The sequence below is a fragment of the Scylla paramamosain genome, chromosome 4 (assembly GCF_035594125.1).
Source record: "Scylla paramamosain isolate STU-SP2022 chromosome 4, ASM3559412v1, whole genome shotgun sequence".
Classification (NCBI taxonomy): domain Eukaryota; kingdom Metazoa; phylum Arthropoda; class Malacostraca; order Decapoda; family Portunidae; genus Scylla; species Scylla paramamosain.
The window spans coordinates 11,868,162-11,887,306 of NC_087154.1; the positions used below are offsets into that span (position 1 = coordinate 11,868,162).

At 37.7% G+C, this 19,145-nt stretch overlaps 2 protein-coding genes across 9 annotated transcripts in view; one reads left to right on the forward strand and one right to left on the reverse strand.

Annotated features, from left to right (window-relative positions):
* LOC135099747 (uncharacterized) overlaps nt 1-11,764 on the reverse strand; it is a 35,990-nt gene extending 24,226 nt beyond the window's left edge. The window contains exon 1 of one of the 2 annotated variants that reach the window (XR_010268327.1): nt 11,598-11,764. The gene's annotated coding sequence lies outside the window, so the exon portion shown is untranslated. Of the gene's footprint in view, nt 1-7,664; nt 7,891-11,597 lie in introns of those variants that run through there. The other variant, XR_010268326.1, reaches the window with a different exon arrangement.
* The window catches only part of LOC135099746 (exocyst complex component 6B-like), a 155,482-nt gene that overhangs the window by 899 nt on the left and 135,438 nt on the right, over nt 1-19,145 (forward strand). For 4 of the 7 annotated variants that reach the window (XM_064002245.1, XM_064002250.1, XM_064002248.1 and 1 more), the window contains exon 2: nt 13,161-13,326. In XM_064002245.1, the coding sequence (XP_063858315.1) occupies nt 13,161-13,326 (166 nt within the window). Of the gene's footprint in view, nt 1-8,240; nt 8,443-8,512; nt 8,752-12,073; nt 12,465-13,160; nt 13,327-19,145 lie in introns of those variants that run through there. The other 3 variants (XM_064002246.1, XM_064002249.1, XM_064002247.1) reach the window with 3 other exon arrangements.

Here is a 19,145-nt window from a genome sequence, read left to right on the forward strand (position 1 = left end):
TTTTTGGTTTGCTACATTTAGGAAATTTCCTTGACTTCTAGGGAAATTTCCCTACATTTTCAAAGTCTATATATCACTCGTATGTGCCCCCACCAAAACCCCTGGTTCCCCACAGGCCCCCAAGCATGATGGATGGTTTGCGGGGTGTGGGTGGAGATTGGGGATATTGGGTGAAACTGCAGATTTACCAGTTTACCTTATGAGGGGTCCAGGAGTTGCAAAGCCTCCCCAATTAGGAGGTTACAAAATGTTAGGTTAGTATAGTTTACCTTATGGAGGGTCCAGGAGGAGCGTAGCTCCTCTGGTTAGGGTACAAAATGTTAGGTTAGTTTAGTTTGCCTTATGGGGGTCCAATAGGTTAGGGGGGTCGAGGGGGGAGTATTGGTTGAAAATGCAAATTTACCTAATTGTGTTTTGCTATTTATTTACAAGTGAGTGCAATATTTAGGCTTAAGAAATACTTAGCAGCAGGGCAGTTTACAGTTTTTTGTATTAGTCTACCACCAACTAACATATTTTTCAGACCTAAATGTTTTGTGGTGAAAGCTTTTTTTTTTATTTTCTATTTATATTTTGTGTATAAATGATGAGACCACGAAATGGAAGTGTGTGGCTCATTAAAAAGTATCAGTTGGTGTAATTTTGTATATGTATAAGATGGCATAAAGATAAAAATATTGTAAAAATTTATTATTGCAAGGTGACACAATAAATAAACATGAAATAAATGTTAGCCAGTCCTCCATAGGTTTTTGTTTATAGTGAAAATTATGCTTTAAAATACTGTACATCTGTTTAGATAATTACTTTTTTAGATATTTATTTCTATCTTTGATTTGGGATGAATTATCTTAACATTTACAAGCATTCTCTCTCATCTTAGCTATGTGAAAGAGGACCAATCCTCATTGCCCACACTTTGCAAGGGTTAGTTGCTCTGTATCTGGCAATGAATGTTATTTCATGCATCTTACTTCATCAGCTTATCAGATTGGGTGTAGAAGAACCTGCCAATGAGAAGCATGTACCTCCAGTCATGCATCAAAAAGTGCTCTCTGTTATCTCTGTCATTTCTATCACACATAACTATTCTTCCCTCTTGCACTTAATACATTTTTTTTCACACTGTCCATCTTTTCTACTTGTGGTCTGCCTGTAATCTTGCATCAGATCCAGTCGTCCTCTTAAGCCACTCTTCTCTTCTGTTCATCCAGACCATCATAACATTTCCTGCTCTGTTTGGTCAGCAAGCTTACTTTCAACACCAGTCCTTTATAACACTTTTCTTCCTTATTTGATCACTCTGTGATATTCCACACTGTTGTTCAGATGCCTCATCTCCATTACAATCAATATCCTCTCCTCCCATGCTTCCATATTTCACTTCCATTATTTGATCTCATGCAATGCAATTGTAACTGGTCCTTCGTATGAGCTTCTCTTAGTGGTCATTCCTATCATGTTACATCTAAGCACGTGTTTCATTCTGCTCTACACAGTTGCTGCTTCATTCAATCTAAATTTCATTTCTACATTCCTTTATTTCTCCAGCTTCCATGTAGATTCCACCTACAAAGATTCTTGCATAAAAGTTTTGCTGAAAATAATCCTTCTAACTTAACATTTCTTACCCATATTCATCAAGTGGTAAATTAATTTTGGGAAAATAATTCCATGTGTAATTTTTTTCCTGTAGGATATGTATACTGTAAGATTGAAAATATTGCTAGCTGAAAAAGTTGCATAAGGCTGAGATGTAAATAGAATGAATGAAAATCACATTATCTTCATTATTAAGATAATAGGACTCATTCTGATGAATTGGCAGAAATTGATAGAATAAAAGTCTATTAAGAAGAAAGAAAAAAATGGACTTGAATCTAAAAGAATCTTATAAACACCACCTTTCTATGTGTTGCCAAGGTATCAGTTGATGGTCAGATGTGCATTTCTTAAAATTCTTTGCACTTTTTAAACACAATGCATGCTGAGATACTATATGACCAAAGAATTTTTAAACCACTTTTCTTGTCAGGAGAGGTTTGTAGCACTGTTTATCCTTGTTCTGGGTAAATGGATGAGGTGCCTGTGTTGTGTGTTATCACAATCAAGCGTACCAACCATTCTAAGATGGCTAGTCAAGAGGGAAGAGGTAATGATTTATGCATCCATCGTGACAAAAGGTTCAAAAAGTTTTGGTGAAATATCTTAAATGAAACAGATGGTCTTTTTGTGTAATACTGGATAAACTATATTGTTATAATAGTTGGTTTGTCTGGGACTATTTTTTTTTGTTGGATTTTTTTTTTTTTTTTTTTTTATGTAGGAAGGACACTGGCCAAGGGCAAAAACACTGAAATGCCAGTCCCATAAGAGGGCCAAAGCAGTAGTCAAAAAACTGATGGATAAGTGTCTTGAAACCTTCCTCTTGAAGGAATTCAAGTCATAGGAAGCTGGAAAAATAGAAGCAGGCAGGGAGTTCCAGAGTTTACCAGAGGAAGGGATGCATGATTGATAATACTGGTTAACTCTTGCATTAGAGAGGTGGACAGAATAGGGGTGAGAGAAAGAAGAAAGTCTTGTGCAGCAAGGCCGTGGGAGGAGGGGAGGCATCCAATTAGCAAGATCAGAAGAGCAGTTAGCATGAAAATAGTGGTAGAAGACAGCTAGAGATGCAACATTGCGGCGGTGAGAGAGAGGCTGAAGACAGTCAGTTAGAGGAGAGGAGTTGATGAGATGAAAAGCTTTTGATACCACCCTGTCTAGAAGAGCAGTATGAGTGGAACCCTCCCAGATATGTGAAGCATACTTCATACATGGACGGATAAGGCCCTTGTACAGAGTTAGCAGCTGGGGGGGTTGAGAAAAACTGGCGGAGACGTCTAAGAACACCTAACTTCATAGAAGCTGTTTTAGCTAGAGATGAGATGTGAAGTTTCCAGTTCAGATTATAAGTAAAGGACAGACCGAGGATGTTCAGTGTAGAAGAGGGGGACAGTTGAGTGTCATTGAAGAAGAGGGGATAGTTGTCTGGAAGGTTGTGTCGAGTTGATAGATGGAGGAATTGAGTTTTTGAGGCATTGAACAATACCAAGTTTGCTCTGCCCCAATCAGAAATTTTAGAAAGATCAGAAGTCAAGCATTCTGTGGCTTCCCTGCGTGATATGTTTACCTCCTAAAGGGTTGGACGTCTATGAAAAGACGTGGAAAAGTGCAGGGTGGTATCATCAGCGTATGAGTGGATAGGACAAGAAGTTTGGTTTAGAAGATCATTAATGAATAATAAGAAGAAAGTGGGTGACAGGACAACCCTGAGGAACACCGCTGTTAATAGAGTTAGGAGAAGAACAGTGACCGTCTACCACAGCAGCAATAGAATGGTCAGAAAGGAAACTTGAGATGAAGTTACAGAGAGAAGGATAGAAGCCGTAGGAAGGTAGTTTGGAAATCAAAGCTTTGTGCCAGACTCTATCAAAAGCTTTTGATATGTCCAAGGCAACAGCTAAAGTTTCACCAAAATCTCTAAAAGAGGATGACCAAGACTCAGTAAGGAAAGCCAGATCACCAGTAGAGCGGCCTTGACGGAACCCATACTGGCGATCAGATAGAAGGCTGTGGAGTGATAGATGTTTAAGAATCTTCCTGTTGAGGATAGATTCAAAAACTTTAGATAGGCAAGAAATTAAAACAATAGAATAGTAGTTTGAGGGATTAGAACGGTCACCCTTTTTAGGACCAGGCTGAATGTAGGCAAACTTCCTGCAAGAAAGAAAGGTAGATGTTGACAGACAGAGCTGAAAGAGTTTGACTAGGCAAGGTGCAAGCACGGAGGCACAATTTCGGAGAACAATAGGGACCCTATCAGGTCCATAGGCCTTCCGAGGGTTTAGGCCAGCAAGGGCATGGAAAACATCATTGTGAAGAATTTTAATAGGTAGCATGAAGTAGTCAGAGGGTGGAGGAGAGTGAGGAACAAGCCCAGAATCGATTTTTATAATACTAATCAAGTAGTAAAGTAATTGTAAGGAGAATATAAAAATAATATATAAAAATATTTAATTGAAATTTAAAGAAATGGTAAAACTTGCCTATTCTCCATTTGTCTTCATTACAAAATGTTCATATCAAATGATTTCTAGTTCTTTAGCCACACTTCTTTCAATCATCTGTTCTGACATGGAATGGGAAGACATGAAAATTTGCTGTAGACATACATTTTTTTCCTGTGTATTAAAGTTGGAAGGTGAAAATAATTCATGGCTAAGTAGCTGATACCTTTAAAGGGGCACCCAGGACTACAAGATCATGGAAAAAGGTCAAGACTATGTCATCAACAGTATATATGCCTGACTGTTCTATGAGTGTTGAAGGATGCTATAGCTGAGTTAAAGACAAATCAAGGATTCTCAACATGAAATAACAGAAGGGTGAAAATATCTTGTTTTACAATTATAGTGGATGTCATCAAGTATCTAAGTAAACAAAAGCAATCTTGTAGAAAAATTTTTATAATCTTTGACTGGAATCCATATAGACATGATGAGGGCAAACTATGTAGACATGGATTAGATGAAACCACTGTAAATTGAATTGATATATGTAGTGTGGTATAAAAGATGCTTTGTGGCTATAAATACATATTCTTATATTTCAGTGTTCATGTCAGTATATTTTGAGACATTGTTGAAAAGTTAGATAACATTTATCTAACATTGTCTGTGACTGAAAACTGCAGTGTCTATTTTTGGGTTAGGAGCATAGCTATAGAAGACTGGTTTGTGTGCAGGATGGTAATTTGAACTGAACTAAGATGAGACTGTAAACTCTATGCAGCATAAGATACCTCACCACGACAGTGATAAAGATAATGCTAAAAAGTAATTACAGTAAACCCTCTCTAATTTGAATTCATATACAGTAGTAAGAACTTCAGATAATTCAACCTGTTTCTGGTCAGTTCAAAATTTTTAACAACTTAATCCAAAGTGAAGTTAGAATTGCCCAGGCTGTATTATACTGTCCACCATTCATTTACAAAAAATTGTTCCATTTCTACCATTTAGCATGGGTTGGTTGGTAAGCCTGTTGGACAGAGGCACCAGCAGTGTGTTACCTTCTCACCCTCACTCCATTTCCTTTGGGAAATATTTATACAAATTTCTCCACTTAGCTTACAAGGAAAATTTGATTTGCATCATTAGATTAAGCAGTCACGTTACAACTATAACATTATTTTCAAAACTTGATAGGGTAAAAACTGATTAATTACGGTGATTATGGGAGAGCGAGGAAAATTTTGTGGTTTATAAACGTTTTTACTGATGATTGATATTTACATAAATGATGAAAAGTGTATAATAAAACGCATGTTCTTAGGTTACATAAACTACTCCTGAATATGATGATGCATTCAAATAAAAAAAAAAAAAAGTTATATAAAAGAGAAAAAGAAGGATTTTCATGAATGTGGTGTGTCTTGACTGCCAGGACACAGTAATGCACCTGATATACCTCCGTTCCTCACTCCCACCTCATGGCATCAAGACATAAGGGGCTAGTAAAAATGATTGTGTAATTTGGACATTTGGATAATTTGACTCAGATCTCCCATTAATTAATTACTGGGAGGAAGTTAAGGATGAAGGAATGGTGAATAAATGTGGGTACTGGGAGGAATAAACTGAGAAATATAGAAGGATAAAATAATTTGAGAGGGAGGTGATTATGACTTGTGTGATAGCAAGGGAGGACTTCTTATTTTAAAAGGGGGAACGGTAAGAGAAATGTGAAAACTATAGAAATATGAGTCTCCTTTCATGGTGCAGACCCTCTGGCAAGATGCCCTGAGCCAATGTGGCCTGGTATCAGGCTTAATTTCATCCTGTTCATTTGGGGAGGGTTTATCCTGCAGTGGAATTATACAACTTGAAGTTAATGATTATATTAATGATGTGTATTGAAATGCAAGTCTAAGAAAAGATGTAATTGAAGGGGTACAGATTACAGAGAGTAAGATTTGCAAAGAATTGAGAGGCCTCAAAAAGGACAAGAGATGTCTGGAACAAAAATTTTCACTGATAATAGCAATCAAAGAAGGTCAAGGAAATAATTTCTGCTTCATTGCTGAACCCTACAGAAGACTGTGATATGCGTAGGTAATTGGATGGCAATTTGGAATGTTTTGAAGGTATATCTTGAGGATGGGAGGTTGCTAAGTTAGCTGAATGCTATTATAATGATGCAAATGTATCAAGGTGAATGGAGAAGAATGAAAGTTTAGCATACAATGGAATGTGAGCCATAAATGTATGATCCTGTTGGTGTCATAAATATATATATATAAATGGTGTAATTGTAATGTGACAGAACACAAACATTAGTGAAAACTGGACTGGCTGGACCTTATAGTCCAGTAAATGAGGACTTGTCCTTCTGATCAGTCTAATCCAGATTTGAACCCTGGTCACATCCAACTCCTGTATTCATAACTGAGTAATTTCTCACTGTTTTGTAATGGAGAATGTAGTTCTTCAATCAGTCATGACATAAAGAGATACCTAAATGAAAGCAGCTTTTGGTAACATTCGAGTGGAAATTTGTAAATGATTCCTGAATATAATTTTGCTTACAGGTTATAAAGTTCTAACGATAGGAAATGTGAGAGGCTTTTTAATGTAAATGTGTTTGATACTGTGTGCAAAAAACAGAAATTGAAAATGAATGTTTATGAAGGTGTTTGAAAGATGTTAAAGTGAAGTGGTTGAATTTGATTGGCTGTACAGAGTATGAGACGAATGTGTGAAATAATGTGACATTAGGTGTATTGGAAAAAAAAGGAGGTAGATCACTTAAGTATTTTGGTTTAATCCTATGCAAGTATGGTAAGTAAGATGAAAAAAAGTGATTGATCTTTAAGGCATAATTATAATGAAATGATGCAATGAATACTGTACCAACATTTGCACTTGCAGTTGAGATTTGGATGTTTAATGAAAGACAAGGATATAAATGGTTGAATTAAATTACTTGAGATGTGGCTCTCCTGTGCAAAGAGTAGTTAGAGAAGGTAATGACACTGATTTGGTGTTAGGTAGAGATGAAGGAGTGGCAGGTGCAGCATCCTGAGTTGACCAACAGTATTTAAATTTTGTTACATGAATATGGCAGTTATGTATGCAAAAAGGGACCAGGGTACATGATAGAAAGGTTTAAGTGAAGAAAGAGAGGATTAGAACATGTTGGGATAAGGGCAAGTGGACTCTTCTGCCATGGCTACAGCACAGCCATCAGATATAGTTCGACAGTTTCAAGAAAATAATATTTATTGTATAATTCTGAAATAAAAATACAAATCACAGTATGAAAAATTATTACTGGGGTGGAACATTTTTGTCAACTATATGTACAAAACTTTTTTTCTTATCAAAGTTGGATGAAAATGTAACTATGGTTTTGGTAAAGGATAAAACATGAATACGGACATTTTACCACTCTACGAGTATATTAAGGTAAAGCGGCAGATTACCGATAACTTCGTGTATTAGTTTTATGTGATTTTCATAGCGTATTAAATTTTTTCCTTTAGAAATCACATTATGTGTGGAAATACCAGCTTTTAAAAGGTAGGGAAATCGACGGTATGTAACGTCTTAATTGTAACTTACCAGCAGAGTTTTGTCTGTCAGTGTGACGGGCGTGATTCTGAAAATTTACCAGAGAAAATCCACGCACGATTATCCCGTCAGTCAATTGCATTTTGAGGCAACAGCCTTCCACACGCAGGTGGAGAGTAAGGCGGCCAGGCGAACACCTAAGGTTGGCTTCCTTTCCCTGCCACTCATCGACATCCTGCCATCGACCCGCTGGGCTTGGTTTAACGCATTCTAAACCAATGAATGTGGCTATGTTTCAACATTGGTCTCATTGAAATGAAAAAAAATAAATAAAATAAAAAGAAATATATATATATACATATATATTTATATTCATAGACACTGCATAATATTTAAGCAGTTCTAAAATATAGCGTATGGATAAGCCGAAGTTGAACTTGGCCTTAATGTTTGTGGTTCCTGTCGTCTGCTTTTCCCGCGCGAAGTAAACCTTAACTAAATTTTTGTAATCTTTCGCAAGGTACGGAATATAACTTCCTGAAATTTTATGTATTTTTAGAAAGAGAAAACAACGTGATAATAAATATCAAAGAACGTTGATAACGGTAACTAGTGGGGGGGATGGGGTTGAAGGAATCAGCTGACAGGACAGTGAGTCACGCAGAGGGGAGAGGCCGAGGGGAATACAGCCCCTCAGCAAAATTACATCCATGGGGTCTCATACTGGACAGAACAGTTCCAGTGGTTTTGAAGAGGATCCGCATACAGTCACACATTTACTCAATGAATTAGAAGGGCCGGACACAAGTCGAGTTGCATTAGTGATAAGGTAATTTTATTTCTGTTGGACACATATGCACATATGGGCTCCTTAGTGCAGTTATATTTATGATAGCATGATAACATCCCGAGTCCTGCTTATACAGTTGTCGTTTTCAAAATGTTCTATAATGGTAGTGGACAGAGGTAGAAGGCTTATCAGACTGCATCCGGAGTAGCTCCACCAAAGCCAGGATGTTTAATAACCATCAGTAACCACCGCGGTGCAAATAAGAGAGACGCGCATTGGCATAATTTACATTTTTGTAATGATATATCCAGGAGAGGAAGACGTAGAAGCGACAGATGTGGTGTCATGGTGAGCCAAAGAAATTGTGATGCTCAATGATATTTTGTATACACTTTGTCATCTTTTGATGCTGGGGAGGTAAAATTTTATTGATTAATAACTCAAGAAAATCAGTACATGTCCTGCGAATTTAGATAGTGCACATAACTCTATTTTTATTGAAACCAGTGGAAGATGTGTGTGTAGAAGACTTATTAGATGAGAGGTGGAGACAGGCATGCCAGCCACTAAATTTGTGCCTAAAAAAAAAAAAAAAAAAAAAAAAAAAAAAAAAAAAAAAAAAAATATATATATATATATATATATATATATATATATATATATATATATATATATATATATATATATATATATATATATGTATATATATATATCACACACACACACACACACACACAATGTTATTTTATCTCTAAATGTTATGGTTATTGTGCTAAGATTTAAGAGTAATCTGATGAGTAGCATTGACCAAACCTCAAGATTATCCCAGGATTTTTTGAGAAACAGCTAGGATCCTGATTAAGAGAAATATGTAGGTCTGTGTAGTTGATGAAACGGTTAATATGAATGCACACAGATCTTCCCTGTATGCTTTATAGAATGTTGTATTGATTGTTCTGTAATTTAGTTTTCATGTTTTCTACATTGATGACATTTTTTTTCATATTGTTATTACTTAATGCATAACTGTATATTAGAGACTGAAAAGGAAATCAAACTTGCTAAAGTGATCAATTTGCCTCTGTTCATAATATGAGATTCTAAGTCAGTATGTTGTGGTATCTGATGTAATGATAATCAGTAATTCTTTACAATAGTGTTGCACCATTTCAAATTCCTACCTTCAAATACTCCCATCCTTTCTCTCCTTATGCGTGTAGAGTTCCCCCTAAGATTTCTAGTAATTTAACACTACCTAATCTAGCCTAATTTAACCTAACCTAACTGGAAGGGTTGTGCTCCCATATTCCCCTTAGCTTACTAACGCCACCTAAACTAATGAAACTTAATATAGACAATGAGATTTTTCAGTTTTTGATATAATGTTGCTCCCAAAAATATTTCCATGACATACTTTAAGTGGTATTCTATAATTGGGCTTACAGCTAGTTTCTTCTCATGAATTTGTGATCTTCCATGACTAATGGAGAAGACCTATGTTCTTTATTGGGGTTAGATTGATGAATGATGGTGAGTAGAGGCATGTTTGATGGATTGATAATATAATTTTGTTGTTAGTAAAAGTTGGAGACTACAAAAAAAAAAAAAACAAGAGTAATTGATATTTGTATTGAGAAAGCTAAATAGTTAAAAAATGAGAACAGACTCCAGTAAAAATATTACAGAATGTGTTAAATGCTAGCATACAAGATAAGAAGGTTAAAGTTGTGTTAGAACATTTGAATGAAAAAGGTATCATAGGAGCTGCAGAGCAGGACATTGCAATAAATCTGGTGAAAGCAAGGGAGCAGCAAGGGAATATATGATGGGAATATATTGTTCTTAGGAAAGTTGTTAAAAGTAGAAGCATAATTGAATTCTGTTCAGAGGGATGGTCCAGACCAAGTAAAAGACTGAAGAGGGGAAATGCACATACTTCAAGGAGTGTTTAGAAAAAGGAGAATGAATGTTATTGAAGTGAATGTGTTATTGAAGTGAAATGAAGATAAACTGAAATTTAAACTTAAGTTGGAGTTTTGAGTTGATTAAAGATAATAAGAAGGCTTTTTTTTTTTTTTTAGGAAGCATTGAAGGAAAGGAAGATTAAATGTGTCAGTTGAGGGGGTAAAGTGAGGGAAGGTAATAAAAAAAAATATTAAATATGTTACTATAAAGTATTGGTTAATGGAGTTACACAGTGAAAAGCCAATTGTAACTATAATAGTTTGTGAACTTAAAGAGAGAGAGAGAGAGAGAGAGAGAGAGAGAGAGAGAGAGAGAGAGAGAGAGAGAGAGAGAGAGAGAGAGAGAGAGAGAGAGGCTAACAGAACTTGAGTGAGCCATTGTAATGCATAATGAATGACAGTTCTTATACAGATAGAGCCAGGAGTAGCACTGACAATGTCAGCTTGCCCATGAATCAGTTGCTTCTAAAATGGGTGTGCCCTGCACGTGGTTGTGTTGAGAGAGAGAGAGAGAGAGAGAGAGAGAGAGAGAGAGAGAGAGAGAGAGAGAGAGAGAGAGAGAGAGATGGGAGGAGGGGGGGCTCCTCCCATCTCTCTCTCTCTCCCTCTCTCTCTCTCTCTCTCTCTCTCTCTCTCTCTCTCTCTCTCTCTCTCTCTCTCTCTCTCTCTCTCTCTCTCTCTCTCTGATGTAATATCATTCATCCTTCTTTATCTTTTGTAGTGTGACTGAATTAAATATGTTTACATCTTTCAAACTTGACCAACTTTCACTCACCTACTTGACCAGGCAAATATGTATTGGTCTGGCCCAATGCATCTGTTCTCCCTCATGTTTGCATCTATAGTCTTTCCTTTTGCTGTTGTCTTATCTATTTTAATCAAAACATTGAACACACACACACACAAAAAAAAGTATGCCTTTCTGTTGCAGTTGGCTTTTTATTGTTTTTTTTTATTATAGTTTTAATTTTGATTATTCCTTAATTCCTGTGTATTTATAAATTTATCATACTATTGGAGGGGTATTAACAAGGGCCAATCCAACATCATGTTTTGAGAAAGGCATAATATCCTGGATCATTAAGAGTAAAAATCCACTCTATATGTTGGAAGGAAGATGAATATAGGGTAAGCTACATTTTTTTGGAGATTAATCTTTTTTTTTTTTTTTTTTTTTACAATGAGGGTGAACTTATTTGTTTTTTATATACTTTCAAGTATAAGACTTACCTAGGTTGTGAAAAGTTGTGATTGATGTCTGATGTTAGATGGGTCTCATGTCATGTAGTAATTAAAACAATGTAAGTGGTTGTTTTGATCCAGGACAAAAGATATTTGTCTTCATGTGTAGTGAGCAGACACAACACCCTCATACACACTTTACCAGCATCACTGCTTTATCATAGTTTGCACTTAGAATCATTTGTACTCAGAGTTGCCACTTACATGTGGTTGGTTGGTCAGATTTTTTTTTAATATATGTACTGAAAATTATTGTGGATTCATAGTATTTTTGTCTAGTATCTAGTTCATACATTGTTATATATATATGTATACACACACACATCTCTGTTGTGTATCTTGAAGTTATTGCCACCACACTCCAAAACTTATGAATGTAATCACTTGTGGCACCCTGGTCACCTCCCCTTCACGGGTGCTAGGTGTCAGTGGTGGTCATGTTACACCAACCAAAGCTCAGTAGAGTAGAAAATTGTGCATTTTGAGGGAGTTATACCTGTGTCTAGAGAGAGCTGTGGTGGAAACAGTTGTGCTTTTTTTTTTTTTTTGTCACTTGATACTCCTTATATTGCACTGCAGTTTTTTTGTTTTTTTTTTATCAGTTTTGGTGCATGTGAATTGCCATTGATTTTTTCATATACTTGGGTGCACAAAAAATACATATCTCATCCATTGATTTGCGTAAATACAATAACTGTTCTAAAATCTCCTCATAACCTTGGTGCTATTTTTTTTAAAGTCATATGTAATATTCTATATTTTTATATTTATGATAATGGATGGTGGTGAGATAAACACTGAGTTAGACCATTTTGAAAGGATTTTTACCACATCATCACTCTATCAAGAGATTATGTATGTATAAAAAATAGCAGTGAATGTGCATATCTGTTACATTATGCTTGTTTTAGATGTCTGTTGGATATTTCTCTTGCATGTATAATACCATATTTAGGGTCCTTTAATGATATGCATAGATATATTGCCAATACTTTGTTCTTTGCAGCATCACTTTCAAAAGTGTGTTGCTTAGGTGGCTGGCACAGGGTCCTTATATATGCACTTTTCCCCCATGAATTCTTGCATCTTGCTGGCCTCTTTTTCCTCTCAGAGATCTCTCCATGTATGCTCTTTTACTGTATCCTCTATGTCTTCTTGGTAGTAATTTGCCAGTGCATATTTCTCTCTCTCTCTCTCTCTCTCTCTCTCTCTCTCTCTCTCTCTCTCTCTCTCTCTCTCTCTCTCTCTCTCTCTCTCTCTCTCTCTCTCTCTCTCTCTCTCTCTCTCTCTCTCTCTCTCTTGTCTATTTATTTTCATTTGAAAAACCTATGCCATTTGTCTTTTTATTTTCATTTGAAAAACCTATGCCATTTACTTATCCCTACACTTTCTGCACATCTATAAATTTTTTCACACTTTCCTGAGTATGATTTCCTCTCCTACTCTTTTGGAAATGTTACATGTAATTTGTGTCCTGATTTCAAATTTTTATAAACAGATTTTTATGTAGTGTATTTTATATATCACATTATTCACCAAAATTTTTTCCAGGACAATTTATGATGGTGACGAGCATGGGAAGTTCATGGAAAGGCTGGACACCAGGATCCGGAATCATGATCGAGACATTGAACGCATGTGTAACCACCACTACCAAGGCTTCATTGATTCCATTAGGGAGCTGCTGCAGGTCCGCTCACAGGCACACAAGCTCAAGGTAAGCAGAACACTTTAAATATCTACAATTGACTTCAGTTTAGATACAATTCCCTTCAAAATAGTCCCCTTGAGCAATGATACAATGTTTCTAGTGTCATTACCTCATCTGAAATGCTTTCTGGAAATCTTGTTCCTGAAGTGTGTCAAGCTCCTGTGATTCACACTGAATCTCCTCCATGGTGTCAAAATGCTGCAGCTTTTTCTTTGTAAATAGAAAAAAAAGTTACTAGGTAATGAATCTGGTGAGTGAGGTATGTAAAAAGGTGATCATGTAAATGTAGCTGAGGAATTTGCTTGTAATTATGGAGCATCCATTTGGCCTTGCACCATGTTTCAGGCTTTTCCTACAGAATACCCTTCCTCAGATACTTCATAATATTGCAGTAGAACTGGGCATAGGCAGTCTGGTTGTGGGAGATCAGTTCATGGTAAACAATCCCATAAGTATCAGAAAATTTTGAGCATGCTTTTGGTTGTGCTTTGGACTTGTTTTATCTGGTTGTGAGTGTACTGGGTTCTTCTGTTGTAAAGTCTTTTGTCTGATTTGTTCTAGTTGACTTAAGTCTTGTTCCTGGTGATAACATGAGGGCTTGCTGACAAAACTCTTGGCTTCAGAGCCAGATGTGAGGATTGTGTGTGCTGTTCTGTATGACACTGATGATGATAGCATTGTCCTTAATGGATCTCCAGTGATCCTTGTGCACAAATGGTTGAATTGTTTTCACATTTTTGAGCAGTTGAACTTGTGGAAGGTCATCTTGATCTCTTGCCATCCACCAGTGGTGTTCCACTTTTGGACTGTATGTGCCACTTAAAATTCTTCACATGACTCATTGGTTCATTGCCTTACATGTGTTGAATCATATTGAAAGTAGATTTGATGAGTTTGATGTAAAATTTGAAGTTTACTCTCTGGTCTAGTTTGCAATCCATGATGATATTGCAAATGTGTTTATGCATTTAACCACAAACACTTCCATGGCACAGCTCATGAAGTTCACAGAATGATTACAGTCAGCAGACTGCTGGATGATCATTACTGCTCAACTCCACAACATGTGCATTCATGGTTTGACATTGTTGCTGTGCCATGAAATTGGTCATGGAAGTTTTTTATACTAACTCTAAAATTATATATCTGAGCTGGACATCACAAACAAAAAGTTAATTTTCAGGAATTTGACCTCCATGCCCTTACATTTTCAAACCTCTTAGAATTCATAGTTATAAATGCAAAGCATTTTACTCCCAATCAGTATCATAACATAAATTTTATTTATTTGATATCCTGAATATATTATTTAGTTTCTTTAGTTTGTTTAAAAATTATCCTTAGTTACTCATCTGCTCTTTTTTTTTATGTAGGAGGGGCATCAGCCAAGGGAAACAAAATTATATATATATATATATATATATATATATATATATATATATATATATATATATATATATATATATATATATATATATATATATATATAAAAGGCCCACTGAAGTGCTGGTCCCTGAACAGAGTCAAAAGTGGTCATTAAAAATTAAAGGATAAGTGTCTTGAAACCTCCCTCTTGAAAGGAGTTCAAGTTATAGGAAGAAGGAAATACAGAAGCAGGCAGGGAGTTCCAGAGTTTACCAGAGAAAGTGATGAATTTTTTTTTATGTAGGAGGGACACTGGCCAAAGGCAACAAAAATCCAATAAAAAAAATGCCCACTGAAATGCCAGTCCCATAAAAGGGTCCAAAGTGATAGTAAAAAAATTGAAGGATAAGTGTCTTGAAACCTCCCTCTTGAAGGAATTCAAGTCATAGGAAGGTGGAAATACAGAAGCAGGCAGGGAGTTCCAGAGTTTACCAGAGAAAGGGATGAATGATTGAGAATATTGGTTAACTCTTACGTTAGAGAGGTGGACAGAATAGGGGTGAGAGAAAGAAGAAAGTCTTGTGCAGCGAGGCCGCGGGAGGAGGGGAGGCATGCAGTTAGCAAGATCAGAAGAGCAGTTAGCATGAAAATATTGGTAGAAGACAGCTAGAGATGCAACATTGCGGCGATGAGAGAGGCTGAAGACAGTTAGGGGAGAGGAGTTGATGAGAAAAACTGGCGGAGACGTCTCAGAACGCCTAACTTCATAGAAGCTGTTTTAGCTAGAGATGAGATGTGAAGTTTCCAGTTCAGATTATAAGTAAAGGACAGACCGAGGATGTTCAGTGTAGAAGAGGGGGTCAGTTAAGTGTCATTGAAGAAGAGGGGATAGTTGTCTGGAAGGTTGTGTCGAGTTGATAGATGGAGGAATTGAGTTTTTGAGGCATTGAACAATACCAAGTTTGCTCAGCCCCAGTCAGAAATTTTAGAAAGATCAGAAGTCAAGCGTTCTGTGGCTTCCCTGCATGAAATGTTTACTTCCTAACTCTAAAAAAGACGTGGAAAAGTGCAGGATGGTATCATCAGCGTAGGAGTGGATAGGACAAGAAGTTTGGTTTAGATCATTAATGAATAATAAGAAGAGAGTGGGTGACAGGACAGAACCCTGAGGAACACCACTGCTAATAGATTTAGGAGAAGAACAGTGACCGTCTACAACAGCAGCAATAGAACGGTCAGAAAGGAAACGAGATGAAATTACAGAGAGAAGGATAGAAGCTGTAGGAGGGTAGTTTGGAAATCAAAGCTTTGTGCCAGACTCTATCAAAAGCTTTTGATATGTCCAAGGCAACAGCAAAAGTTTCACCAAAATCTCTAAAAGAGGATGACCAAGACTCAGTAAGGAAAGCCAGAAGATCACCAGTAGAGCTGCCTTGACGGAACCCATACTGGTGATCAGATAGAAGGTTGTGAAGTGATAGATGTTTAAAAATCTTCCTGTTGAGGATAGATTTAAAAACTTCAGATAGACAGGAAATTAAAGCAATAGTACAGTAGTTTGAGGGATTAGAAAGGTCATCCTTTTTAGGACCAGGCTGAATGTAGGCAAACTTCCAGCAAGAAGGAAAGGTAGATGTTGACAGACAGAGCTGAAAGAGTTTGACTAAGCAAGGTGCAAGCATGGAGGCACAGTTTCGGAGAACAATAGGAGGGACCGCATCAGGTCCATAAGCCTTCTGAGGGTTTAGGCCAGCAAGGGCACGGAAAACATCACTGCAAAAAATTTTAATAGGTAGCATGAAGTAGTCAGAGGGTGGAGGAGATGGGGGAACAAGCCCAGAATCGTCCAAGGTAGCATTTTTATCAAAGGTTTGAGCAAAGAGTTCAGCTTTAGAAATAGATGTGATAGCAGTGGTGCCATCTGGTTGAAATAAAGGAGGGAAAGAAGAAGAAGCAAAGCTATTGGAGATATTTTTGGCTAGATGCCAGAAGTCACGAGGGGAGTTAGATCTTGAAAGGTTTTGACACTTTGTCTTAATGAAGGGGTTTTTTGGCTATTTGGAGAACAGACTTGGCTTGGTTCCGGGCAGAAATATATAAAGTGCATGAGATTCTGGTGATGGAAGGCTTAAGTACCTTTTGTGGGCCACCTCTCTATCATGTATAGCATGAGAACATGCCAGACACTATCACCTCTGTTATGCGCTCAGCACACAAAGACGGGTCTCTGACATGGAAGCAGTAGTCATTCCAAGGAAAATCAGCAAAATACCTCCTCAGGTCCTCCCAACTAGCAGAGGCAAAACGCCGGAGGCATCTTCGCTTAGGGAGATCCTGAGGAGGGATTGGAGCGATAGGACAAGATACAGATATGAGATTGTGATTGGAGGAGCCCAACGGAGAAGAAAGGGTGACAGCATAAGCAGAAGGATTAGAGGTCAGGAAAAGGTCAAGAATGTTGGGCGTATCTCCAAGACGGTCAGGAATACGAGTAGAGTGTTGCACCAATTGCTCTAGGTTGTGGAGGATAACAAAGTTGAAGGCTAGTTCACCAGGATGGTCAGTGAAGGGAGAGGAAAGCCAAAGCTGGTGGTGAACATTGAAGTCTCCAAGAATGGAGATCTCTGCAAAAAGGGAAGAGGGTCAGAATGTGTTCCACTTTGGAAGTTAAGTTGTCAAAAAATTTCTTATAGTCAGAGGAGTTAGGTGAGAGGTATACAGCACAGATAAATTTAGTTTGAGAGTGACTCTTGTCATGTTATTGGCCGAGTTTACCTTAAATGGGATCACGTTTTCTTAGTGTCCCCGTGTTCCGGTTACCTGCCATTCAGGCATTCTCCTTATTATTGTTATAAGTAGTGTAAGGCTTATTTACCCATTTTATATCATTTAGTATTATTCTCTTCTTAATTTAAGTTCTATATATCTTTGTATGTATAAGGGAGGAAGTATAATTGAGGTGGAAATACGTTAAAAAACGAGGGGAGCTTGAGTGGGCAACAACACATTCCAAGGAGGGGAAAGGCAGAACGCCTTGGGTCGTGAAGTGGGGAGGAAGGTGGCGTTTCTCGGGGAAGGATCTTGGTGTGGATTTGCGATGGAGTGAGTTTGTGGAGGTATTAGTGGTGTAGCGGTATAACCTTGATATCCAGGATCAGGTTAGTGAGTCTTTTGTGGTACCAAGAGCTCTTGTCCGCTGAAATTTGGTTGTTGAGTTGTGCCAGTGACGCTGTTGGAAGGGGTCATAGGTCAAACTGGCGTCCATTCTGTGAGTGGAGGTTGTGGTGATGACCTTTGAAGCTGGTGTTGTGGTGTATTGGTGATTTTGGGGATGATGTTATGGTGTTATGGGTAATCGTTGGTGATGATGGTAATCTCCTATGAGGCTTGAGGAGGTGAAATACAGGAATTATTGTCTGGGGACGCGGTAATGGCGTCTGGGTAAATTCCTGTGGTTTAGGGGAAATATTTCTGTGACTGGTGGAGGTGTAAACGGGTTCTGGTGTTGTGGGAAGTGACGAGAACGTCACGTAGTAACGTGTACTACCTCATGTCGTTTGTGAATTATTATTAGTATTAATATATGTGCTTGTAACATAGAATAATCTTGTTTTCTACTCCCCCAACATCAATCTGGTATTAGAGGTGATTCCAGGTGTGCTGAGTCAAGGTAAAGGTGGAGTGAGAGATAATTCTGGCGATTTCGGATAGGTCGGGTAGGCACTCGAAGCCTTTAAAAATCCAGACCTTTAAAACTTTCCGGGATCAGTGAAACGCCCACTTTCTTGGAAAGATAACTGGTATCGTACGATCGCAGGTAAGTAGGCGATCGTGACACTCTGTAGTCGTAGCCAGATGGTGGAAAACTCGGAAGATTCAAGAGCGTGGGCATGAGAGCAGGTTAAGTCATTGCACATATAAATGCAACAACCAGCTTTGGATCGAGAAGTAGGAGGTAACAGAAAAGGGGCTACTGTCAGTTGCCTCAGACACCTGAGTTTCAGTGAGGAAAAGAAGATGAGGTTTAGAAGAGGGGAGGTGGTGGTCTACAGATTGAAAATTAGATCTTAGACTGTGAATGTTGCAGAAGTTATTGAAGAAAAAGTGGAGGGGGGTGTCAAAACACTTAGGGTTGTCGACAGAAAGGCAGTCCGACCTGGGGACATTTATGGTCCCCTCCCCAGATGAGGACTTTGAGGCTGGTGTAGGAGTCGCCATGATTGATAATTTTGAAATTTTTGAGTGAAGGGTGTGTGTGTTATTAGGTGCTTGTAGTTTTTTGTGGAGGAAGAGAGTTGCCTTTAGAGGGCAGGCTGTGACTGCCCCGTTGTGTTGTGAGACACAAAGAGAAATGTTCAGTGAGGTCACAGCTGAGTTTAATGATAAGTTCACAGAACCCCCTGAACAGTGCTTTAGACCTCACTGGGAGTAATTATCGTTTCGGCAGGTGTCTACTGTCT